Source organism: Esox lucius, chromosome 19 (assembly GCF_011004845.1).
Source record: "Esox lucius isolate fEsoLuc1 chromosome 19, fEsoLuc1.pri, whole genome shotgun sequence".
Classification (NCBI taxonomy): domain Eukaryota; kingdom Metazoa; phylum Chordata; class Actinopteri; order Esociformes; family Esocidae; genus Esox; species Esox lucius.
In genome coordinates this window covers 6,733,892-6,759,939 of record NC_047587.1, presented here as the reverse complement: position 1 = coordinate 6,759,939, position 26,048 = coordinate 6,733,892, and the positions used below count along the sequence as shown (strand labels likewise).

The 26,048-nt window shown below is 43.4% G+C and overlaps 3 protein-coding genes across 9 annotated transcripts; all 3 read right to left on the bottom strand.

The window, feature by feature from the left end:
* Nucleotides 1-201: 201 nt before the first annotated feature.
* On the bottom strand, nt 202-5,080 carry hsd17b2 (hydroxysteroid (17-beta) dehydrogenase 2). Of its 3 annotated transcripts, none has more exons than XM_020040282.2 (6): nt 4,456-5,080; nt 4,195-4,302; nt 3,577-3,801; nt 3,279-3,464; nt 2,641-2,778; nt 202-602 (listed from the first exon to the last, which is right to left on the bottom strand). In XM_020040282.2, the coding sequence occupies exons 1-6, from the start codon at nt 4,469-4,471 to the stop codon at nt 256-258; spliced, it is 1,020 nt and encodes a 339-aa protein (XP_019895841.1). In that variant the 5' UTR covers nt 4,472-5,080; the 3' UTR covers nt 202-255. The 3 variants fall into 3 exon arrangements, with proteins under 3 accessions (XP_019895841.1, XP_010881542.1, XP_019895840.1); XM_010883240.4 differs by having other exon boundaries at nt 4,195-4,271; XM_020040281.2 differs by having other exon boundaries at nt 4,195-5,080.
* A 118-nt stretch (nt 5,081-5,198) lies between these two features.
* On the bottom strand, nt 5,199-14,009 carry gpia (glucose-6-phosphate isomerase a). The gene is made up of 18 exons (XM_010883242.3): nt 13,773-14,009; nt 12,013-12,103; nt 11,612-11,680; nt 10,875-10,994; nt 10,538-10,621; nt 9,384-9,530; nt 8,720-8,791; nt 8,485-8,529; nt 8,317-8,370; nt 7,883-7,943; nt 7,621-7,664; nt 7,355-7,507; nt 6,810-6,939; nt 6,631-6,707; nt 6,397-6,525; nt 6,184-6,259; nt 6,009-6,075; nt 5,199-5,662 (listed from the first exon to the last, which is right to left on the bottom strand). The coding sequence occupies exons 1-18, from the start codon at nt 13,889-13,891 to the stop codon at nt 5,539-5,541; spliced, it is 1,662 nt and encodes a 553-aa protein (XP_010881544.2). The 5' UTR covers nt 13,892-14,009; the 3' UTR covers nt 5,199-5,538.
* A 601-nt stretch (nt 14,010-14,610) lies between these two features.
* lsm14aa (LSM14A mRNA processing body assembly factor a) lies at nt 14,611-25,758 on the bottom strand. 5 transcript variants are annotated; one of them, XM_010883243.5, is made up of 10 exons: nt 25,442-25,758; nt 24,756-24,919; nt 24,385-24,571; nt 23,654-23,803; nt 20,073-20,423; nt 18,748-18,927; nt 18,350-18,521; nt 18,156-18,197; nt 17,517-17,760; nt 14,611-17,326 (listed from the first exon to the last, which is right to left on the bottom strand). In XM_010883243.5, the coding sequence occupies exons 1-10, from the start codon at nt 25,560-25,562 to the stop codon at nt 17,303-17,305; spliced, it is 1,635 nt and encodes a 544-aa protein (XP_010881545.3). In that variant the 5' UTR covers nt 25,563-25,758; the 3' UTR covers nt 14,611-17,302. The 5 variants fall into 5 exon arrangements, with proteins under 5 accessions (XP_010881545.3, XP_010881546.3, XP_010881549.3 ...); XM_010883244.5 differs by having other exon boundaries at nt 14,611-17,323; XM_010883247.5 differs by having other exon boundaries at nt 20,208-20,423; nt 25,442-25,757.
* Between the last annotated feature and the right edge of the window lie 290 nt (nt 25,759-26,048).

The window sequence follows — 26,048 nt, the reverse complement described above, 5'->3', positions numbered from 1 at the left end:
GATTTAAGTAAAACTGTACTTAAAGTAACCAGTTCAACCAAGAACAAGGAGTTGTCAGTAGTCTTCCTAACGCCGCAAAACATGTTCACTGTTGCCATACAGCTAGGAGTCACATCGCCTTGCCATCCAAACAGGGAACCTGGAGAGGTACCAGTCTGTCAAGACATCCCTCCCCAAAAACCATGTGCAACTGCAAAGCCCTGACATCACCCCGTGTCAGCCATCTCCTTCGTTTGCCGCGTCCCAGAACCCCGCTCAGCCTCTTTCCGCCTGGAGCCCAGCTGGAAGGCTGCTATTGAAGTGAAACAGAGAAGTAATGATGATGTCATAGAGCCACGTGGGACAGAGGCAGTGGAGAAAAGGGATGAGCCAGGCAGACGGGCCCGGCGTGTAGGTGGGTCTCGGGGCCGCGGACATCAGTGCGTGGCGGATGTCGTCTAGCACAGGGCGCAGATCCTCTGAGGACATGTCGGCCATCTCGGAGTAGCGGGACTGAAGAGAGGAGACGTATGCCTCGCCGTAGTCCTCCCAGACATTCCGGGATAGACATTTAAAGATCTCTTGTTTTTTGCGGCTCCAGTCGTCGCTGGTACCGAATATGTCTGTTTTCATACAAATGAGAGGGACAGTTCATTGGTCAAATAAATCACAAAATTAATGTTTTGATTTTTTTTTTTACAATTTGTATAATAACTTACATATGGGATATATGAACACACACCAGTATATACACTGATGATCCAAAACATGACCTCTCACAGATGACGTGAATCTCCTAACCAGTGCACATGTCAAGGTTTATGTAGATCAGATGGTAAGTGAACAACCAGTTCTCGTAGTCAACGTGTTGGATGCAGGAGAAATGGCCAGGAGTAAAGACCTGAGCAATTTTGACAAAGGCTAAATTGTTACTACTGTGGCACAAGACTTGCTGTTTCAGAGATGCTCTGACCGCTGTCATCTGATCATAAAAATGTTGCCCTTGTCAAAGACACTCAGGTATTTTCTCCTGCATCCAACACGTTCGGGAATATGGGGTCCTGGGTCCTTTGCTAAGGGCTGTCAGGTCCCTCTACGACCGAAGCAGGAGCTTGGTCCGCATTGCCGGCAGTAAGTCAGACTTGTTCCCTGTGCATGTTGGACTCCAGCAGGGCTGCCCTTTGTCGCTGGTTCTGTTCGTAATATTTATGGACAGAATTTCTAGGCGCAGCCAGGGGCCGGAGGGTGTCAGGTTTGGGGAACACAACTTTTTTTTTTTACAATTTGTATAATAACTTACATATGGGATATATGAACACACACTAGTATATACACTGATGATCCAAAACATGACCTCTCACAGATGAAGTGAATCTCCTAACCAGTGCACATGTCAAGGTTTATGTAGATCAGATGGTAAGTGAACAACCACACGATTTCGTCTCTGCTCTTTGTGGATGATGTTGTCGTGTTGGCCCCTTCAAGCCAGGACCTTCAGCATGCACTTGGACGGTTTGCAGCCGAGTGTGAAGCGGTGGGGATGAAAATCAGTACCTCCAAATCCGAGGCCATGGTCCTCAGTCGGAAAAGGGTGGCTTGCCCACTTCAGGTTGATGGAGAGTGCCTGCCTCAAGTGGAGGAGTTTAAGTATCTAGGGGTCTTGTTCACGAGTGAGGGAAGGATGGAACGGGAGATTGACAGACGGATCGGTGCACCTTCTGCAGTAATGCGGTCGATTTATCAGTCTGTTGTGGTGAAGAAAGAGCTGAGCCGCAAGGCGAAGCTCTCGATTTACCGGTCAATCTACCTTCCTACTCTCACCTATGGTCATGAGCTTTGGGTCATGACCGAAAGGACAAGATCCCGGTTCAGGCGGCCGAAATGAGCTTTCTCCGCAGGGTGGCTGGGCGATCTCTTAGAGATCGGTCACCCGGGAGGAGCTCAGAGTAGAGCCGCTGCTCCTCCACATCGAGAGGGGTCAGCTGAGGTGGCTTGGGCATCTGTTTCGGATGCCTCCGGAACGCCTTCCTGGGAAGGTGTTCCGGTCCTGTCCCACCAGGAGGAGACCCCGGGGAAGACCTAGGACACGCTAGAGGAACTATGTGTCTGGGGAGAGGGAAGTCTGGGCATCCCTGCTTAGACTGCTGCCCCCGCGACCCGGCCCCGGATAACCGGAAGATGATGAAAAAAATAAAAAAAATAAAACGATGATCCAACACGTTGACTACGAGAACGGATTGTTCACTTACCATCTACCCAGACCTTGACCTGTCCTTGTTAGGAGATCATCAACGTTATTCGCTTCACCTGTGAGCGGTCATCATGTTTTGGGTAATCAGTGTATATGTACCAGTCAAAAGGAAACCTACTCATTCAAGGTTATTTCTTTATTTTTACTATTTTCCATGTTGTAAAATAACAGTGAAAACATCAAAACTATTAAATAAAACGTGGAAACACGTAGTCACCAAAATAGGGTTAAACCAATCAAAATACTTGTATATTTAATAGTATTTAAAGCCACCCTTTGCCATGGGTTTGTGTCTAAACTTTTGACAGTAATATATTTCATATTGTATATTCTTTAAAGAAGCCACCCTTTGCCTTGGGTTTGTGTCCAAACTTTTGACTAATGTATGTAAGGATCCCTATTTAACATACTTGTCCTGAAAGCTGCCGGTTGGATTGTGGACACTTTGACCCCCCATCTTGCTAACTCCAGTCTCATGACTCCAGAAAAGATTTTCAGGGCTGCTTTGGATGCCCCATAGGCTGCAAACCCAGGGAGGGGCACATCTCCTGCACAAACAATTATTATAAGCGTTTATTGATTATTATCAACAGAAAAGCATTAGGCTGTAGCAACACCGACTCAATGGGACTAACTTCAATCTATTTAGACTTTGCACAAATTGTATTGTATAATGACTCAATGGGACTCATTTTGGCTGCCTTGAAAGCTGCAGAAAATGTCTATTTTATCAGACCCAACGTTCAGATGAGTAGAACTTAAAATATGAATCTGCTCTCATTTGGTTTCTGTTCCACAAGTCTGGAAACTGACAGTTGAACTTGATCAAAGAGTGACAACTAGTCATGCTTACTATGAAAAACTAAATTACAATTAGTCAATTACAAGCAATTACATCCCCTAATTAGTTTGGGTAGTAGTAGAGAGGGAAGTGGTTGGCTGACCACATTGAAAAAAAAAAGTATTACATGCAAATTTGGGTGCTAAAGCTTAACCGCAACAGTTTTGCATCGGTGATAACCGATGAACAGTCCAGACTTATTGTTACCTGCCATACTGCAGACATTGACTATCCTGCCTCTGGCATGTCGGATCAGCGGAAGGAAGACCTGAGACACCTCTACTGCACCGATGAAGTTCACAGCCAAGCAGTCTCGGTACATTCTCACAGGCAGAATCTCCCCATCTGCCACACAGTCCAGGACCCCTGCGTTATTCACGATCCCCCAAAGACCTGACATGGAAATGGAGTGTGGACACGAGACACTGCGTGAGGTTTACGGTGCCTTTTCCAAGCCACTGGTTTACTCAGACTCTTATAGTGCACACAGTGAATCGTACATTACCTGCCTCTCCAACCTGAGTGCAGATGATGTGGTGAGCTCGCTGAATCTGCCCGGCGTCTGTCACATCCAGCTGAAGGACCTGCAGCCTGCCTGGTCCTCCGTCAGACCCCCGTCTACTCAGTTCCATGGCTCCTAGGCTGTTCTCATCACGAACCCCCGCAAACACAGTCACTCCCATATCGCTCAGCCTTCTCGACAGGGCATGCCCAAAACCTGTATCGCAACCTGTTCACATTGGAGAGAAGGGAAAAATAAATGGCCACCAGCAAAGCCGTGTTCTTGTGTTCTGTATAGTGCACAAAGCACTAACAGTGTTTATTACAAATTTGATAACATTGTGAGGAAGAGGACTGAAAAGCGTTTTAATGTTACAAACAGTATCAGTACTGTTGTTGACAGGATTGGTGTGATAACAACGGTGTACAGCGCCCACGTATAGGCATGTATTTAAGTTATGCTCATAACTCAAACCGTGTTTTACCTGCCCTGAATACAATGTTTCTTGGAAATGTTATATGGCTTATCCTGGGCTGGGTAGGTGGGATGTGTCAATGTGCTTTGTGAATCCCTAAATGTGTTCTCAAATGCTTCGCTGTCCAAGTGTGTTTAGCCACCCACCTGTAATCAACACTGCTTTTCCATGCATCGTCAGCATGTCCGTTTGCATGCCAAGAACCACATAGCACAAGGCGAGGCTGCAGATCAGAAGGAGAAGACCACAGTAGCCTGAAAGGGCCAAAAAGCACAGAGGCCCCCCAAGAGCCCCAAGTGCAAAGGTCCAATAGTCCCCATCATGACTTCCTCTTGCCTTAAATAGAACTGCCCCAAGGTATAGGGCAGTGATCATTGTGTACAGACAGAAAAAATACCAAAACTCACAGTTAACGCTGTCCATTCTTTCCTCAACACTGGTAGGTCATGCTTTGTCTACCTGGTTATCACTGACGAGTCAGTATCCGGTTTCATTTGTGGGAGGTCCTCTTGGCTCTTTCACAGGTGCATATCAAGTTTATCCTCAACTCCACAAAGCACAAGATAACCCCACCCCTTTACCACTGCCAGCTGTCAACAATCAACATTGCAGACTTTGGTTGTGGACACAGGTATACCTCCGACTGTAACTAAACGTTTTGTGACAAAAACTAGTTTTATTACACATTGGTCCCTCCCCTGTTTTCCAGGGCTGGTTCAGTCTGGTTTCTGGTAAATCCACCCCAGATGTCAGCATTGGCCCTTGGAGCCAAAGGTATAATTGGAACTGTGCCAGTACCCTTATCACAGGTGAAACCAGTAATTTATACTTGCCAAAACATGTATTATTAGTTATGACAGTAACTATAAGTCATTTAGTTTCTACAAACTAACCTCTATTTAGATGTTGCACAAAGCATTGTAAAAAAATATATATGAAGTTCATCAAAAGCACCACCCTCTGTTTGAAGAGATTTTAGGATTTTTTTTATGCTTTATTTGACAGATGAAAAACAGGTTTTGCTGCAAGACCAGTGGGTCAGAGCCAAACCCAAGCAGAACAGCACCAGAGGCAGCAGCTAAGACACCAGACCACCACAGGCCAACTGAAATGTAGCATGTAAAGCCTCATGACAACACAAACTATAGGGAAGAGTGGCAAATGGCTTTTATTTGGTAAGTCTGTACTGACTACAGTGAGGAGGCCCTGTCACCTACAGTAATATCTTGCACGTTGTAATATTAAAAGGAGTCTCCCTACCCAAAGCAAGTTATTCCATTATCAGGTTAAACCGTAATAGTACATCTAGATTATACAGTAAAGTCTCACAAATCACGGAAACAGACGGTGATCATCACAAATGTAAAGTGCTCTTTTCTGCGGGCCAAGGATCAGGACTACATTGTGGAATAGGTCAACCAGTAGCAGGGTTCCAGTAGGGATCAGCCAGGGGGCAAACGTCAAAGGTGGAGGGTCAGCAGCGAAGACATCTAGGCAGCGTTCTTCTTGAGGAAGTTGATGAGCCCGTTGGTAGAGGAATCGTGAGAATGGACCTCAGAGCTGTCCCTCAGCTCCGGCTCAATGGCTTTCGCCAACTGTTTGCCCAGCTCAACGCTAATGGTAGAAAGAGGAAATGTACATCAATAAAAAAAAAAATATTTAAATAAAAAGTTACCTCAATCACTTGATTTACTTAAAATGCACAGGTGTTGACAGGCACTCTTCCTGTAAACCAGGAGGGCGACTGATGACATAACACCAGAACCACCTAAGAATGGCCTACTCCTTGAATTTTGCATAATAAAGTGTATAATAGACTAATTACATCCCCAGTGTGTACATTACTGTATAAGGTGCTGTGCTGCTTTACAACTTCAAAGGGTCAAAATTGATGCAGAGCATCTTATAAAACAGTTAAAACCAAACTGATCAGTCGCCACACTTCCTGGCAAACACGTACCCCCACTGGTCATAACTGTTGATGTTCCAGATGACCCCCTGCACAAAGATCTTGTGCTCATACATGGCTGAAAAACAGAAACGTAAAAACAAGTTAAGGCAAGCATGTACATCTTGTCTGGAGAGCGATTGGGTGTTAACATTCCAGACCCCATCCATTATATGCCACTACTTACCAACCAGTGCTCCCAGCATGAAGGGCGACAGCTTCTTGAAAACTAGAGAGTTGCTGGGTTTGTTCCCCTGGAACACCTATCATTGGGGAAAATAAAAGAGTTGAACACATCGATGTTCCATGTCATTCAGGACTTTCCATTAGTTTAAGGTCAACCCAGTGGCCGTGTGTGTGCCGGTCGGGACACGTCCATAGTCTGAGCAAATCCACTCACTTTGTGTGGAAGCAGTTTATCCAGCTCTGGTCCTTGCAGCCCGGTAGCCTCCAGCTCCTTCCTGGCCTCATCTGAAGTCTTACCCTTCATCAGAGCCTCCGTCTGAGCCAGGAAGTTGGCCATCAGGATCTAGATCAGGTTGATCCAATATAAAGTCAAATATTCAGCCTGCACAGCCGTTTGATTTATATCCACTAAGTAAACTTAATATCCAATTCTCCACGTTAAAATTACCTTGTGGTGGAGGCTGTCCCTGATGGGGTGCTGCGTCTGGGCAGGAATGAGGAAGTCAGCAGGAATCATACGTGTGCCTGAAAGGGTTAAAAAAAAAAAAATAGATATCTATTTCACACTAGAGGTAATAAAGTATTTCATGTGTGTGAGTATCTCAGGACAGGTGTGCGTTGCGTTACCTTGGTGGATGAGCTGGTAGAAGGCGTGCTGTCCATTGGTCCCCGGCTCACCCCAGACAATAGGGCCGGTGTGGTATTTAACACGGGTGCCATCTTTAGTAATATACTTCCCATTGGACTCCATGTCACCCTGTAGATGATACACAACTTACAATAAAATATCGACATGAATAAGAAGGCGGAATATTGGATGAGTGGTAGTAGTCCTTTATATTCATGAACTAAACATGGTGTTCCTCAGCAAGGGCAGAAGACAAAAAAAACAAAAACAATAACAATAGGTGGTTTCCTGGTTTAGTCTGCCCAAAATAAATGCCACCTTCTGGTCCCTGGACGCAGCACAGTCCTGGCAGACATGCCTGGCAAATACTATACGCAAATCAGGCAAAACACTTCAGCTGTGCTTGTTTGAGATCACCTGCCAAAATGCCAATAGATTATATTTCCCCAAATGTGCAAAACCCACCCACTTAGCACTTCAGGAACAATAACAGAAACAAGACTTCAGATAGCATTTCGTCCCTTGTAAAGCCTGCGTGACTGACCTGCTGGAAGTATGCAGCGAAACGATGCATGTACTGGTCGTATGGTAGCATGGCATGGGTCTCAGCTTGGAAGAAATTGATGTACCAGACACCTAACATGGCCAGAAGGACCGGCACATTCTTCTCCAAGGGGGCACTGTGGAAATGGTTATCCTGGAAGAAAAAGGCAATTCACAGTTTGGGGAAAAAAAATAACAGGGGAGATTGATACAAATATTTGTATCTGTATTACATTGAATTGACTAAATGGAAGAGATGTAGTTTACCATCCAGTGAGCACCAGCAAGAAGCTGTTCGAAGTTTTCAAACCCTGCAGGAAGACAGGAAAGTAGAGGTAAAAATAAATAATTGGGAGGATCACCAATTTTACTCAAATTAAAAGTGGGACAAATACTGCCTTTGATTAATTCCATTGCAATTCACAAGCATTGTTTGTAATTGACAAAATGCTCTGTGCAAAACCACATCCAGAGAGTGCAAACACAGAAATTAAGACAAATTATGATAATATAGAAGAGGCCGACATACCGATGTGCAGTGCAATAGACATCCCAATAGCAGACCACAGAGAGTAACGCCCTCCAACCCACTGAGGTAAAGCAAACATGACTGAAAATCAGATCAACTGCTTCCGAAACAAAAACGGCCTACAATTTGGCTATAACAGGGGTCACAACATTATACAAACGTGAATAATTTACCCAAAACAACATTTGTAAATATCAATAAGTAACTAACAGTTCAACTGCATTTCAAACTCTAATACTCCACAGAATACTGTCAAAATATCTCCCAGGACAGCCTGCTCCATGCATTTTAACGTTTTGTTTGGTGGGTTGCTTTTTATACAAGCCCCACTAACACACGGTTCAAGCACTTCATGGCTCAATCCATTACATATAGTTTTAGAGAGCATCTCTAGAAAGCGCCCGGGCACACAGACAGACAGACACTCTACTTACATCCCAGAATTCAAACATGTTGTTTGTGTCAATACCAAAGGCCTGCACTTTAGGCTGGAAGAGAAGGGAGATCCCAACAGTATCATTAGTCAAAGCCACTTGCGTGATTATTCAACATGCCGACAACCATGTAAATCAGAATAAGGGTTATTCAAAATGGACACTTACTGCATTGGTGGACAGCGCCACAAAATGCTTGGCAACAGCAGATTGCTGTGAAGAGGAGAAGAGTTAGTTGATCCAAATGTGATACGACACTCCAGCTGTGCTATGGACCGTCCTAAACTGACCGGTGTTTGCTAAAATGATTTTATGTCTGAAAAGCATCGGCTGAACACAACGCCATTGGCTACAGAGGCAAAGGTGTCTTGTGATTGGCTGTCAAAAAGACAAGTCCGCTCACATCATTGGCTGTCTGTAGGAACCATTCCCTGGCAGACTCCGCGTTGGTGATGGTCTCTTGGGTGGTGAAGGTCTGGAAAGGAAACCATTTGACAAGATGAGTCCAGAAACAGTGGTATATGGCTTTATCAGCATGTGACAGAGAGGACAACATTCACCTTGCATTTCTTTCCGGATTCAAACCAAATCACACATGATTTGCAATAAATGAACATGCACAAACAAAGTGATAACGTAACACCATGATGCCTTGTTTCAAAGCCTGAGAAAATTTTTATCGGTATCCCTTCGTTGCATTTTTGTTATTCTCTGTTAGTAAAGTGTAACACCTTATTTTCTAAATGTATATACAGGCAATGTATAATGTCCAATTACAGATATAACATTCATTTCTTTAAATAACTTTAGTATGACCGAATTTGCATTTGTGGAAATTAGAACCGTCGTCAGATGAAATTAGAACCATCATCATAAACACTTATTTTACACCAGGGCCCCCTGGTACCAAATGGCAAAACCGTACTGTCACCAGCCGATTATGAACAACAGCCATTGGCTAAGAATGTCAACCAACCACAGAGCTGGATGAGGCATCTCATCATTTACATCCCAGCGGCTACGAGATGCTGGCTGTAACCATTGGGAGGCAGATGTCTGTGACTCACCTTGGAGGCGATGATGAAGAGGGTCGTCTCAGCGTTGAGCTGGGCCAGGGTCTTGGCCATGTGTGTGCCATCAATGTTGGACACAAACCACACATTGGGGCCACCCTTAGAGTAGGGCTTCAGGGCCTCGGTCACCATGAGAGGACCCTGAGGGGGGGGACAAACACATGAAAAAAAAAAGTTTAATCCCCTTGCACCTGGTACTGTGCGATTAGTTCTTTTTTTTACTATAGCACACAACATAACCATCCCATGATCCTATATGGGTTACAATGTGATTGTACTTTCCATAATGCTTGAACCCATCAGAGAGGAAACAATGGACACCAGATCCTAGCTCACTACTTTGATGCAGAACCTGAACTCCTAAGTACCACATTGTGAATGAATAATAAATAATACTACATATAATTTTTTTGCACTTTTCTAAGCACTCAAAGTCACCATACAAGACAAATCACAAAAAACATTGCTATAAGCAGATGAATCGTGATCATGTTAGATACGACAGTGTGAAAAGATGAGTTTTCAGACGAGTTTTGCACATGGAAAGCGAGTTATGGATGTCTGCTGGCAGAGAATTCCAGAGGCGAGGGGCAGAGTGGCTGAGTGGCTGAAGGCACTAAACCCCATAGTGGTCAAACGGGCAGGAGGTACAGTGAGGTGCTGTCCAGGATGACAGTTGAGCCATTTAAGGCTCATTTAATCACTTACTGGAGACGAATGCAATAACGCAACCGTGAGTCACAAACCGCATGCATGCGACACTGTGTCCCCTGACCTGCCGTGACGTCTACCGCATGGCCTGTGCCACACAGCCACAACAGTCGTTCTCTGTCAATAATAACTCAGTTAACCGATGGCGGTGGCAGTTCACGCATTCATAACACTATTTCAATGTGAGCCTTAACTGGCTCAACTAAACAGCAGATAGGAATACCGCAGAAAATGTGGATGACATTATGAGACATAGACTGAGTACATCTGTTACAAATGCAATATGACGCTGAAAATAAAATAATTAAAAAGGAACTCTATGGCCAGTCAGTCACACACACTTGGCCAGTCAGTCACACACACTTGGCCAGTCAGTCACACACACTTGGCCAGTCAGTCACACACACACACTTGGCCAGTCAGTCACACACACTTACCAAGTCAGACCCACCAATCCCAATGTTGACCACATCGGTTATGGCTTTCCCACTAAATCCTTTCCACTCACCGCTGCGAACTTTCTGCAACACAAAATAAAAAGACGCGACAGCGAGGCGTCTCTATATTATTAAAGAGGAAGACATTACATGAAAATATATGAAATAAATAAAAGAGCCTAGTCTCGATTATTATGTTTGATCTATGTTCTAAGACCATCCAACGGACATTTAGCTACTTAGGGATAGACCTAATGGCTCTCTCTCTACATAGATGGCCTTCTGTGTGTGCGTGCACACACACAGACGTCATTTGAAACTGGATTTCAGCACTCACATGACAGAAGGCCTTCATCTTGTCCAGGACCCTGTTGACCTCCGGCATGACATCCTTGCCATCTACATTGACTGGAGTGTTTGAACGATTACGCAGAGCAATGTGGAGAACAGCACGGCCCTAAACACAAACACACACACAGTGTAGACCAAGTTACCGGTGTACAATACCCACCTCAAACATTGGTTATATTAGCCTTTCACAGACTAACCAAGTGTATAAAAATGTTTGCGCAATCAACTACAAAAACTAATGAAATTCAGGCCAAGTAGAAAACGGCCAACCACAAGATGTTAAAAGGTCAGAGTCCTTTCTGAAGGCACTGTACATCATGCCAATGTCATTCTTTGTATACGAAGCCAGACGCCACCCACACAAATGTACATTTTTGCAGTGTAATTGAGGAAGGTAATGAACAAGGCCATTGCATTATAAAGGGGGTAAGGATGAGAGCAGAACCAAGACTTCCCTGAATAACTTGGCAATAATCACCACAGAGTGTGCAACAGCTGCCAAATGTTTTTCATCACATGGCACACTCTTAGAATATTACTAGAGAAGCCAGAGAAAATGTAACAGGCATTTACAGCGTAGTGTTATCATGTGCTGTGTCACCAAACTCTCCCTGGTCTACAGCTGTCAATGTGAGAAAAATAAGCATTCAGTCAGATTATGTAGCCACAACTCAGACAAGATCCATGAGAGTGCACCCCATTTGTAGGTAGTGGGGCTGGTACCTCAGTGAAGTTGATCTTCTCTCCAGAAAACATCCGGTCTCTTGCTTCCTCCACTCCTCTGGACTTGGCCTGCATAAAAGATACACAGTACAGATAAACTGACTTAATGAACATTGTTGATACTAGCACCAGCTATTGAGGCCCACACCTATAGAACAGATCATTAAAACAGAAGTAAAAAATTTGACCACACAGCTAGGACTAGAAATGTCTTCATTTCAGCAATAGCTCTCATTGTAGGAGGAAGTGTTTCGATTTAGGAATGTTTACATTATATGCACAGTGCCACATTCCCATGAATCATCCCTTGCCAAATGTTCTGCTTATGTGGAATGTGTGAACACTTTTCTTGGGAAGGGATTTGAATGGAAGTTTTGGTTGAGACAAAACATTGAACTTACCAGGCCGAGAAGCATCCTCATGACTTCCTCATTGATGAGGTTTTTGGAGTAATCGAGCAGGATGTTGCCATCATCGGTTTCAAGTGTTATGCTACAGAGGAACAACGCAAAGAAAACGGACAGATGAAAGCTTAATGCTCTACTCCTCAGGGCACTTGATAAAACGTCACATAAACCCTGAATAGATAATGCAATCAACTTTATTGTATTCACAATTTTCAATGACATTCAGGACTTCAACAGGCTACTCTGCATAATAAAATAATAAAAATAAAAAACAGACACACTAATGTGTGCATGTCCAGATTTTGCACTCTAGCTAACACAATGAGCCAATGTGTTTGCATGACAACAGCACCTCCGCTGGGCCAAACACTTTACAGTTCAACTACACTGATCCCGGAGCATGAGTTTCCCCATGCCAAATGGTTTTGGAGGTATAAAACAATGGCCTTTATTGTGGTGAATGTGTCTCACCATAGGTACCATATTCACCTACCAAGTTATATTAGCATCCGAATTGCTATGTCTGATTTAATTTTTGTTAGACCCAGCAAAATTAAAATATTAGTTAATAGTGGCCAGGTTTTGATGTTGTACTCTTGTAGGAAAATATAGCATTGTTAGAATTTCATCCATATACGCTAAAAAGCAAGATGTGGTAAGAACATGGTTAGAAAAAATAAACCTATACAACATTCGGAATACTATGTTGATGTACCGCCTACGGTTAATCTAAAAATGTGTATTGATAACGGAACATTACCAGAAATAGTGCGAGTAATAATCCCCATTAAACCTAGCAGCTCTTGAAACAGGCTGTGTTTACACAACTATTACAGCGCTTTGTATTAATAAATCACATTTTTAGATCCAATTCAAATAAGGTCTGTTTCGTGTAGGCTTACACCACCTCGGCATTTAGATAACAAAAAAATATATATAGGAATAAGGTTATAGGAAATATGCTGCTAGCATGCAAGCTTTCTTGCAGGGGCGTTTCTTTTGCATCACGGCCGGGTGTACGTGCGACTGCAGACGCAGGTTCAGAACGTGACAGCAGCCGAGTCTAGACAGTTGGTTACGTTGATAGTTTAACTAAATATGTCAAGTGGTTTAGGGAAAACTGGGTATAAGTCCCTAATAATGCCCATTGACGTAATACATTTCAAAGTTGAATAACCAACTAGGTGTATGTGCGAAACTACACGTACACCGCGCTAGTAGCTGATGGATGGAAGCGAGCCTACTGAAGTGGCTGCTATAGCGCGCTAACATTAGCTAGTAAGCTAACTCGGCTATATAGGGCCCTAACGCTATGTATGACAGCTTGATAACAATTGATAATGTCAATACATTGTAACTGGTTGTACAAGGAACCGATCAATAAAAATACACCCAATTCTAAAATGACAGTGACATTTTAAACATTTCCCATCGTAGTTGTGTTTACGGCTGGCAAAACAATCGTTTGCCAACGATGACCTTGCATACTCATACATACAAGAACTTGCTAGCATTAGCCAGATGAAAAGGTATAGTTCTGCTTGCCAGTCTGTAGTTATGCAATCCCATCGGATTCGTAAAAATAGTGGGAGACAAAAACCCATCCTATCACCAATTTGACTTAAATTGTAATACTTTTATCTTGTTAGCCCATATCCAACTATATTTGAAAGATCCAACCAGAAGATACGGTGCCAAACTTCTGTAATGTTACAGCATCAGTTACATTATTAATAAATCAAAAGCTTACTTACCTAAATTTGCTGAATCTATCCTTGTCAGCATCAAACATCTCTCTCATGTTGAGGTTCCCGGCTTTGGATTTGTACCATTGTTCAAGTTTCTGGAAATGTGGATCACTTGTTAGCCCCATGGTGTTTAATTGATAATGGTCCCGTCAAAACGCTCCTCAACCGACTGTGATCAGTGAAAAGATGGTCCGTACATATACTAGAGGATGAAAGGACGAGTGGGAGTGAGAAATAGTTTGACAGCTCCACTGCGCCAATGGCAGACCCCATGTACTGCCACTCCTATTTGAACATGTCTCCGTCCACCAATCCGATGACACAACCACAGACAGTTACTTTAAAACTTGCGACAAGGGACTAATGCACAGCACGTTTAAACCATATAATTTGCCCAATCTGATTAGCTGTGACTGATTATACAGTGAATATCAAACTGTGGTTCCTAAACAGCGCAATGAGCGCATGAAGGGGAAACATGTGGTTGTATTAAGCATAGCAGTCAACACCGTACTAACGAGGTCAACATATTTTGTCAATACAAAATGTGTCGCTGAGGATAAAAAATAATGCTGAGCTCTGTGACGTCTATTTGAGGAAGATGCAAGATTTGAAAGACAAGAGATGTCAACGTTGTACTCTCAGGTTACGAGGACAAAAAAACACGAGCTACAGAAAGAAATGAACAACTTTTTATTTTTATAGTGTGCTCAGAATAAAAACCCCAGTCCACCGAGGCCCACAGAGGACCTCATGCTGGGTTTAGAGTTAACATGTGGCTAAGACTCCAGAGAGTTATGAAAAGTAAACCAAATAAACTACAATAACGAACTTGGAGTCAATATTAAAATGTTTGACGCTCAAATTACCCACAGCAAACATTTATTTATTATTCCACATTATCTTAGCTGCTTTGTGTTGCAATAAAGTGGCTTGTTATAATCATGCCCAGTTCTGTGCATTTGTTTTACAATCCAGAGTGAAATGAAGGTACAGAACAACAATATGAATTCACCCCATCTCAACTCCCAGTATATTGTACTGACTTTCTTCCTACACTAGGATGCATTGGACTTTCAGAATCCCTATCAATAATTTTCTTACAAAACAAAATTAGGATGTTTCTATGAGAGGTGCCAAATTTGTTTTTTGACAATCTACACAAATGCTTTCCAGGAATGACTGGTAAGATTGCAAAAATAATATGGGGGATACTTAAAGGATTGTATAAGACAGGGGGCTTTTATGTAGATGTCCGGTATTATTTTAAATTAAATAATCCCAAAATAGTGCCCTCAATGCCAGGGAATAACTACCATCATGTAATACAATTGACATTTACAGTTAAATAAATCTGTTACATTTTCAAATCATGGGAGTACCTACTCCACCACTAGCGCTGTGCAAAAGCACATTAGCATAAACCAATGATCACAAATTCTATTTTTTTTTATTTACATGACATTTATTTATTTCTGCCATTATTTATTCAATCCAATGTTAGTTCACATGTTAGTAGTAATTCATGTATTCACTGGCATTAAGGCACAACAAGAGAAAGTCATCCTCTACCATTTTGGAGGACACTTGAGGTACAGTGACAGTAGCTTTGGACTTGCCTGATCTAACAGGACGGTCCACTCATGTTTAAACAGGCTTGCTTTGCACGATCATCCTTTAGTCCATACACAACATTAGGGAATTTTTCTGGAGCCAAAGCCATATGCATACATCCATAAAATATACATTAAGGAACAATATCCCAAGAATCAAAAGAAACACTAAACTCCTACTTTCAAGGCTTGTTCACACTGGGGTCAGGTACCATGATTAGATTGTGTGCATCCAAAATACCATCTTATTCCCTATTAAATGCACTATGTTTGATCAGAGCCAAGTAGCGGACCATGTGAGGAACTGGGTGCCATTTGGGACTCACAACATCAAGTCATCCACAGTTGGCAAAACTGGAATGCAACATCAGGATTCACGAAAGAAAAGAAGACAACTTCATAAAACATCTCAAATAGTAAGTGCAACTGTATGTGTTTCCTGCAAGACACCTAATCCCAAAATTAACTATTGCTTTTAACTTTATCATGCCAAGATATATGACAGCATTAGACAATTCAGTCAGGTACCCAATTTTCCTTCTCTTTCAAATCCTCCAAAATTAAAACATTACTAGTGCCTATTTTGTCTACGATCACCTAACATTCTAAGTCACTTGTGTAGCTTTAGCAGGCTATCGATCTCCATGCAGTGCTTATGACCATGTTAGTGGCATTGTGTCAAGAGCTTAGATTTGACATTGTTTCTGTGTCAGACATCTGAAGTACAACATAACGTTGGTGGGTGAATGTCCCTCTGGCATTCCCTTTTCTTTGACAGGAATCAGAATGTGGAATTTAAGATCAGGTTTTAACCAATTCAGAAGCAACTGTTGGGGTAAAAAGTAGTAAAAGTGAATATTTGAGAAAGCTCCATAGAAGGGTTACAAACAAAATTGTATCCCAGTAACTAGCCCATTTTGCATATTTGAATGATAGCCTGCTTTAGCTAGCTGTTGTAGTAGTTTACATAGTTGACTCTAGAGATATAATTGTGGCAAACAGCAGAATTATACACTAATTACACTTCACCAGTAGACCCAGAGCACAGGGCATTATATGGAAAATGGAAAGAGAGAAGTTCTGACCTATGCTCCATTACTGACCCATCCATTCATATATCTAATAAGCATCCAGAGTAAATTATCACAAAACCAGAAGAGCATAGCTAAGTGTACATCCAGCACCATCACTATCCTCCACTCACTACAATGTAGAGTATGAGTATAAGCCAATACAGATTAATCCATGTTGATTTAAACGATGAAGGTTAACAGAAGAATGAAAAAGCTCTAATTAAATCAACACCTAAAAATAAGTAAACGAAACAGAATATAGAAGTAAACAAAATAGTTTTGGTAGGGTATATCTACCAAAACTGCGAGCACTCGCATTTGGAGAACTGGGATAGATGGCTAGCCAAAGTTCCAGGTACAGTAGGTGTAGTAGAAAAATACACGGTAGAAAGCTGAGAGACCCTACTGGCTCTTTTGGTGCTTAAGTTATATTACAGGATAATATCCCAAAGAATGTCAGTGATCCTCTCAGTAGGACAGCTCATGCATACAGCCCCCCAAAACATTATTTTATCCAATAAAGATTTAGGAGGGAAAAAAAAAAAAAAAAAAAAAACTCTGCTGAATTATAATACTGACATCTCTGAAATATTATATTTATACAAAAGATGTCAGCCATCTGGACATAGTTTGAAGGTCTTGACACTTGTGTTTGACAGACTGCATTATTTCCATCATAAAAAGATATGGAAAAAATGTTTGCATTCAAGCAGTTAACCCCAGTGCTGGTGACAAATATACAGCTAGTACACAATCTTCGTTTTTTTTTTTTTTAGTCAAAAGTATAAACTAAAACTATATTCAAACACGAGGCGTTGCACCCGCTCCGTGAAGCCGTCCTCCTGTAGTACTACGCAGCCACTTTGTTATCCTTCTGGAAGAAAGCATAGTATACGTTTCCTTAAGTCAGTACGGTCAGTACAGTTATACACATGCAGGCATGATTAAAAAAAGACAGAAGCGGATGGACAAAGCTAATAACAGACGGTCCAACTAAACATGTCACAGGTGAAAATATGGACACCGTTGGCGACTAAACTACAGAGAACAAACATATACGTTACCCTGTACTCAAAGTTCTCCGAGAACTCCCGTCCACCCTGGCTCGATCTGTTGTATCCCCCCCTGTAGCCGTTCCCTCCATGAGGGGCGCCAAACGACCCCCGGCTGGCCGAGCGGCCCCTGCCTCCACGGAAGCCCATGCCACCGCGCCCACGGTATCCCCCCCGGCCCCGGCCCCCACGGAGGGGGATGCCAAACGTCTCCGCGTTCATCCGCCTCTCCTCGGCCCAGGTCTGCCTCCGTTCCCTGCCAAATCGGAAATCAGACGCTCAGCCGAGGTCACTACTGACATTGCCTTACTGAATGCCCCGTGGTGGCCTACGCGTGGATTAAATGTCTCAGCACAGGTGGTTGTCTCACAAAGGCACCCGGGGATTAATGGACCACAGTGGCTGAAGTGTCCAGTGAAAACATGAATGTGACAGAGCCACATTGTACAGGATTACAAGGATTGAAACATTAGCATGAGTGGCCTTGGGTGGTCCAATGGACTTGAGGCGGTGCCTCCGAGGCAGCATGGGTTTGAATCTGGCCCACTGCTCTTTCACAACAACCCTCTATTTTCTTCTCCACGTTACTTACTCAAATAAACCATAACAAAGCAAGTGACAGAACGGATGTGAGAAGGGAAACCGACGCACCTCGGGAACCCTGAGCCTCCTCCAGACCTTTCTGCAGCCTTCCTAGAAGAAAAAGCAATATTGTAAACACATCGATCATGCCTGAAGGAAAGACAATACTGTATTGCTCAACCTGAAACTTTAAGACAAAAGGCCAGAGGTAGCCAACAGAACATCTTTTGCCAGAGAAATGGATATGGGCAGCCGTAGAATACCTGCTGTCATCACAGGAGATGTTGTCAAAGAAAGACTTTGACTTGTCGTAGTAAACATTGGGTGTTAGTGCCTCCCCTCCTACTTCGTTAGCATTGCCCTCGCTGTTCTGGGTCTCCACCCCAGAGTCTCCTTTATCCTCCCCATTCACCTCTGGCTTCTCAGTCTTCTCATCTGGAGGCAAGGAAACAACACCTTCAAGCCCCTGTGGCCAGCTCCTCTACATTGTGCTAAGTTGTTATTCACTCTGCACCCAGAACCAAAGACCACATGACCACTAACTGGCCATAAGTCTTTCGTCACAAGAGCAAAGCTCTGTATGCGCGACCAGTTTACAAAACATCTGGGCTTAATCGTTCTCCTTTAGCTGAAGGGTCCGATTTATATCGTTCTCGGGTACCTTTCAGCTTGAGCTTGCTCTGGAACTCCCGGTCAATCTCCTCCTTGTTGAACTGGGCGTTGGCGCTCTCAAAGTCAAAGTCCTTCTCAAACTTCATGGGACCGTCTCTGCGCACGTTGAAGCGTCCCCGCCCACGGTGTCCCCCACCACGACCACGCCGCTGCGGTGGGGGGCCGCCAGCTGGGAAACAACATAAGCACTGTCAGACACCCAAGAGATCCAATATCCAACAGCACGTAACCATGAAGCACGAGAGGCATTTCCCATCGAACCGACAACAAACCCACACTGTTATTGCCACAATACGGCCCAACAGAACGACCATGAGACCACTGACAGGGCTGTCTCTGTCACCGTCTCAGAACATGTACGGACATGTGGGGCAATGCAGATCGTTACATGCAAAGGCCACTATTAGGGCCTTATAAAAGCAGTCAAAAATCATGACTTCAATAAAAACACTAAATTGAAATATATAATTATTATTATAATTTTTTTTTTTTTTTGAGGGATGGACCATTTAAATCTACACCTTAAAATATATTTCTGTTGTTGAAGTTTTTCAGTAGCAAATGTGATGGTACAGCCACACAAATAAAATCCCTACAGGGCTGGTGAAAACAGTCATGATATTATTTTGCCAGTAAATACAGGCTACTTTGTGGTTGACATTTAATTTAACATTTCAGGAGGTATATGGATACCTCCATCAACCAGAACTTTCCATTAGCATCCCAGCAAACGACTTCCCAAAGGGACAGACACCGCTAGCACACAAACAGGGGCAGCCACTGCATCTTCAGAAAGTTGCAGGAAAAACAAAACACTATCCTTATGGACACAATCCCCCAAGTTTAGATTTAAATACTGCTGAATTCCGTTATAATGCCTTGTTTCCGGTCGCAATATCCACATCCCAGATATTGTAGGCCCCTACGCTACGTAGCCCAAAACGTCATGTGTCATCAAGTTGTGTAAACAACCTTAGGCGCAACGTTTTAAGGGCAAGTCACATTGCATGCAGTCTGAACAGGCGCTGCGCTGAGATTGCAAGTCAACCTGCTGGCCGTTTGATGGCATCCCTGCCCTCACTCCCAGCATGCTGCTCAGACTCTGGTCTAGGGGTTTTCTGGGCCTCTTTGCCTGGAACGATACAGTCCTTCAGTTTAGACAGATGTAAAAAAAAAAAAAAAAAAAAAAAGATTGAACCCTTCACTATAGACTCCTACATTTGGACAAAGTGCCCTACTGATTGAAATGCAGAACCTTTGGAAGAGAGCGTTAGAATCACATCACGGCCAGGTAAAGCATCCGATAGGTCTCACCTGCATAGCTAAAGACAGAGTGGATAAGACCTGCAGTTGGAGCCCTATCTACAGCGGTGTAGTGTTGGTGAGAGCCGGGCCCATTGCAGGCCGCAGGCCAGGCCTGGTTTCTGCGGGTCCCACAGACAGTCTCACCGGTCCTCCTGGGTTCGTTGCCATCCTGATGATGCGGCTGCTGGGCTTTCTGGTGGGCGTGAGTGGCGGCCGCCGCCGACGGGGCCGTGCGACCAGGAGCTGGGCTCCGGCGGCCCAAACCAAGGGCCGGAGCGGAGGGGGCCGACGGCGCTGCCTGGACAGACTGCTCCTGGGTGGGGCTCTTCCTCAGGGGGTCCACAGAGGGGCTGGTGCGGCCTGGGAGAACAGTGGACTTGAGGTTATACTGGCAATGCCACAGCGTTGGGACAGAATATGAATTGGACTTGACATTCAGGGCTCCAGACTACATTTCCACTGGAGTCTTCCAGTTGGTGGCACCAGCACACGATTTGGTCACACTCCTAAAATATTCTTACTGGTTTAAAACTAGTTGGCATAGTAGATAATTTGTAAATAAAAATGCCATCATTTCTTTAAACTGTATGTTTAGACTGCTGTACTTTACATCCATGATTAGGCTGCTGGCACTCAAATGTAGGCCTATGATTTTTGTTAAGACTGCTGTTATTCCTAAACCCCCCCCCCAAAAAAATTTGACCTTTTAGAGAACACAGGATGTTTCTTTGGTTTATTTAGCAACAGTCCTAAATTTGACAAAATACCTTGTGCTTTGGCATACTAGCGATGAGAAGTCGTTCAGAGAAAATCATCCATTTTGAGTTAGTAACACAGAGAGCACCTAATCAGCCACTTCCGGCAAACAATAAAATGTAAGTTGTGATCCTACATACTATAGGAGGTTGTGTTTTTGTAAAATAAAAAAATATATACATAATTTCTTAGCGCATCTAAAACAATGTCAAGATTGAGTTTCAACACATCAGACTGAAGGGATTGACAGTTGGCAGACTGCAGAGCATTTTGAAAAATGTATTGTTCAAACTGCACATCACTAATACCATTAGTATGTTAGGGGGACGAGGCAACTTCATCCGCTGTATCATCCACTGTGATGCTCATAAACCAGGCTCATACTGTATCATTTGCTAACGGCGCATTTTCGGTAGAACAATCACTGATTGGAACGGCGTGAATGGCATATTACAGGCGTGTTGAAATTAGCTATTACCTTGACATCCTCATTCCCTTGGTTAGCTCTATCATTATGCCATTTAATTTAGAAAATTCTCATTGCTTAGGGAAGTAGTTTCGCACCCATATCATTTGCTAACAGGAAGCTGTTGTCACAGTTACTCCCTCATCGAGAGGAGGGCTGAGCAAGAGGGAGAAAGTGGTTCCTAAGTGAAGTTTGAGATCAGGCTGCAATAAAGGAGGCCAAAAAAATGAACATGGGGGGGGGGGGGGGTGACAATGACACACATTTGTTTTTGAACATCACGTTGTTGTGATCAATAAAAATGGAACTCAAAAAGCCAAGAAACAGCCAATGCAACCATCTGGACACAGTCTGGAGCCCTGACATCAATTGGTCAAGTCAAACTGACATCAAGTGATGCAGTGTGCCTATAGGTTGTGATGTAAAAAGAATGCTGTCACGTTATTGAGAACAAGCAGAATCTGAAAAAAATTAGAGTAAAGCCATTTTATTCACATTCTAGTATTACAGAGCAGTAGTACTCTTTGCCAAGGTCAACAGATGAAAAAGATCTAACAGAAATTGGAAAAACTATTTACAACCCCATTTCCAAAAAAGTAGGGACGCTGGGTAAAATGAAAATAAAAACACAGAATGCAATGATGTGCAAATAATGTATCCCTATATTTAATTGAAAATAGTACAAAGACAAAATATCAAATGTTGAAGCTGAGAAATTGTATAGTTTTTCATAAAATACAAAAAAAAAAAGTTGGGACAGGGGCATGTTTACCACTGCGTTGGCATCATCTCTTTTGACAATTCTCTGTAAGCGTTTGGGAACTGAGGACACTAATTGCAGTGGTTTTGAAAGTGAAATGTTTTCCCATTCTTGCTTGATATAGGATTTCAGCTGCACAACTGTTCAGGGTCTCCTTAGTCATATTTTTGGTTTCATAATGGGCCAAATGTTTTCAATGGATGACAGGTCTGGACTGCAGACAGGCCAGTTGAGCATCCAGACTCTTGCTAGAGAGCCATGCTGTTGTAATACGTGCAGAATGTGGTTTGGCATTGTCTTATTGAAATAAGGAAGGCATTCCCTGAAAAATAAATTGTCTAGATGTTCAGCATTAATGGCGCCTTCACAGATGTGCAAGTCACCCATGCTATGTGCACTAATGCACCCCCATACCATCACGGATGCTGGCTTTTGAACTGGGCACTGATAACAAGCTGGATGGTCCCTCTCCTCTTTAGCCTGGAGGACACGGCGTCCATGATTCCCAAAAATAATATCAAATTATGATTTGTCAGACCACAGGAATTTCCCACTTCGTCCATCTTAAAGGCGCTTCTGCCCAGAGAAGGTGCTGGCATTTCTGAATCTTGTTTATATCTGGCTTCTTCTTTGCATGGTAGAGCTTTAACTTGCATTTGTGGATGCAGAGATGTCCTGTGTTCACAGACAAAGGTTTCAGAAGCGTCCCTGAGCCCATGCAGTGATGTCCTCTACAGAATAGTTTGGCAGAGACGTGTCTGTTTTTAAACACTGAGGGCCATCCAATATTGGTTTTAGGCCTTGTCCCTTGCATAGTGAGATTTCTCTGGATTCTCTGAATCTTTTAATGACGTTATGTACCATATATGATGAGAACCCCAAACTCTTTGCAATGTTACGGTGAGAAACATTACTCTTAAATTGTTGCACTATTTGCCTGCGCAGTCTTTCACAGAATGGTGAACTTGTCCCCATCTATACTTTTGAAAGACTAAACCTCTCTGGGATGCTCTTTTAATACTCGATCATACTACTGACCTGTTGCCAAGTAACTTCATTAGTTGTGAGATATTCAACCAGGTAATTTTTTTAGCATTACACAACTTTATTGTTACTCAAATTCAAAGTGGGCATATATTTTTCCAAGAAACAACATTTCTCAGTCTGAACATCTGATGTTGTCTTTGTACTATTTTCTATTGAATATAGGGTTTTAATGATTTGCACATCATTGCAATCAGTTTCTCTTTACATTTTATACAACGTCCCAACTTTTCTGGAAACAGGGTTGTAGTAAAATTAAAGAGTATTCAGCAAAATGTTAATGAAAATAAGGACAACATGGGCAAACTGCCATTAATAATCATATTTCAGGGTACCTCATTTTTATTTTTACTTTGCACTTACACTATCCACAGGCCTGAAATACAAGCACCACTACAAACAATTATGATACATATCAGAATAGCTAACCCTTGAATGTACCCAATCCTACACCATAGATGAATTGGTGGATATGAATGGAGCATGTCAACAACCAGTTCCAAATAAGTTTTAGTTTCATCCAGGCAAGTGAACAGAAGAGCAAATCAGTGGTTTTTCCCCCACCTCCTGTGGATCTTTTACCTTCTGATACAAGGCTGGGAGCGGTACCCAGAGAGTGCGAATCACTGGGGAGAGCAGCGCCAATAGCACCGCTTTGAGACTGGGGTGCAGATGAGCTTGTGTCACTCCCAAAGGAAGAGGGCACTGATCTTCCTGTATGGAGAGGAACAGCAGGTGCAGAGTATTGAGCGCAAGAACGGCATAATGGTGAGAGGCCCCTCTGGGCAGCATACCTTAAAGCTCAGTGGCTTCGTATCCTGACCGGTGACCCCGCTTGTGTAGCATTGGTGCAACAGAGCAGAGATGGCGAGAAGGACGGCGAAAAACCGAAAACCAACTGGAGTCCATTGAATGAGAACTACATGTCCCTTTTATAAGAGCATCTAATATAAATGTAGGGGAGGGCAGGGCAAGTCACAGCTGTAAGGCACAGCGGATGGAGCCCACAGTCAACAACACCCCCCCCCCCCCCCCCCTCTCCTGTGGCATGCCCAACCGGATTCACTGGGTCACATGACAACCCGCAACCCTTGGATAGCATGCGCAACTCTTGTCACTGTCAGACACCGGGTTACAGTTATACTAACATCTACTGGTGCCCGCCTGCATTTCACAGGAGCTGGCCCCAGTGCAGCGGATCAGTGGACATATCGGTAAGATGTGACCGACAATGCATTGGTACAGGACAAAAACAACGGCAGACCGGACTAGCGGTCCCCCCCCCCTTTCCTCACCATATCCAGGCCTTGTGCTGCTGTGGCCCTTACTGACACCGACGGCGCCAAACTGCGGAGACACAAGGGGGCTGGTGCTGAACTGGCTGTACGGAGGCACTGGGGCTCGGTTGAACAGGCCGTAGGAGCCCACCGACTGGAAGGGAGCTGCGGGCGGGGTGGGGGGAGGGGCCGAGCCCATGGAGGACTGGAGAGAAAAAAAAAAGAATAAAAGGGGTTGAAGTAACAGTGCAGACACACGGCTTTGGATGAACAAGAATGCTTTCTAAAATAGAATGGAAGTTCACACTTGGCTGATTCCGCATACGGCTATTTTACAAGGGTGTCCTGACGGCGGGTTTCCAGTGCTTTGGGCTGTGGAGAAGCCCTACCTGGACAATGGCAGGGTCCTGGGGGAGAGAGCATGTCGGCTTCGGTGGCTCGCACACCGTCAGGTCCTTAATGTCACTTCCCCTGAAGATGATGTACTCAAATATCTCATCCCTGGGCGGGATAGGCCGGTCAGTGGGCCGATCCTCAGTGCCAAATGACCGAACTACGGGGGATAGTCAAAGCCTATGGTTAGCATAAGCAGTGACCTGTCAGGTGAAGTCAAGACATCGACACCTTATCAACCATGCCAACGGTGACCGACGTATACAGCCAGCTAGTTAACTTGGAGGAAACCAGTTATCCTATTCACCAATATATTCACAGCGCAACAAATGACAAGGCTGACGATTTGCCGAGGACCCTGCATCATCACTGAATTGGCTAACGTACAGTTGTTTGTCAATACGATTAAGTAATCATAATACGGGACCATTTCCTCACCACTAACATCATGGCAGGTTTAATTACAAGATACTTTCAACAAGTACTGTACTGTACTTGAAATGAACATATTTCGATAAAATAACTGGAAAAAAAGTTATATCACCAGATAGAAAACTAACACCCAATTATAATGCCCCAAAGTCACTTTGAAAGTGTAATGAAATTGATTTTGCATTTCCGTATATGCGTTGGGTTGGTGCACAACATTACTGACAAATCAATCTTTGCACGAGGTATTTACCTTTTGCAAGTGCGACAGTTGAATTCTCAGTATCAATAGTATAAAGAATCCCTTCGTAACGAATTTCGGCCTTCGAAATTAGGCTGATTTTGCTCCCGATATAAGGGGTTCCGCCACTCATGGTGTCTCCCCCGAACTTTCTGGTTGATAGCTACAAATTCAACTCGCCCCGTACTCACTGAACGTTTCTTTGAAGAATGTATCTATGGCTATCACTGTTTTGAGCTTATCTGCCTTGCTATTCTTAGTTAGCTACCCACTACAATATGGCTACCTCGTCTTTCTAAACGCGGGGGCCTACGAGAAATCAAAATCTCGCGCTTTTTCGCGATAATCTGGAACGTTTCTGAGTCTGGAATGAGTTTGCTAAATAGAAGCATTCTTCTATATCTATTAATTCCACAGCAGTAAAACATTTTTTTACGTTTTACGTTTAATGGCACATGTTTTGAAGAACTACTGTACGACGTATTGTGGCAATGGAAACTCGAAAGGAGCAGCCAGCGTAAATCGTCATCATAATAGAACAGCGTCCTTTTCTTGAAATCCTATTTCTATATTTGAAACCGCCACAAAGCCCACGCGCATGCGTACATTCTAAAATACG

Coding starts and splice junctions, on each gene's coding strand:
- hsd17b2 (XM_020040281.2), bottom strand. CDS start 4,471: ATGGACAGCGTTAACTGTGAGTTTTGGTATTTTTTCTGTCTGTACACA. Junction 3,802..4,194: donor AAAAGCAGTGTTGATTACAG/GTGGGTGGCTAA, acceptor CAATGTGAACAG/GTTGCGATACAGGTTTTGGG. Junction 603..2,640: donor ACCGGCAGCTTTCAGGACAA/GTATGTTAAATA, acceptor GTATGAAAACAG/ACATATTCGGTACCAGCGAC.
- gpia (XM_010883242.3), bottom strand. CDS start 13,891: ATGGGGCTAACAAGTGATCCACATTTCCAGAAACTTGAACAATGGTAC. Junction 7,944..8,316: donor ACATGTTTGAATTCTGGGAT/GTAAGTAGAGTG, acceptor GCTTTACCTCAG/TGGGTTGGAGGGCGTTACTC. Junction 6,940..7,354: donor TCGCTGCATACTTCCAGCAG/GTCAGTCACGCA, acceptor TATCATCTACAG/GGTGACATGGAGTCCAATGG.
- lsm14aa (XM_010883243.5), bottom strand. CDS start 25,562: ATGAGTGGCGGAACCCCTTATATCGGGAGCAAAATCAGCCTAATTTCG. Junction 17,761..18,155: donor GGAGGCTCAGGGTTCCCGAG/GTGCGTCGGTTT, acceptor CCGATTTGGCAG/GGAACGGAGGCAGACCTGGG. Junction 17,327..17,516: donor CGGAGAACTTTGAGTACAGG/GTAACGTATATG, acceptor GCTTTCTTCCAG/AAGGATAACAAAGTGGCTGC.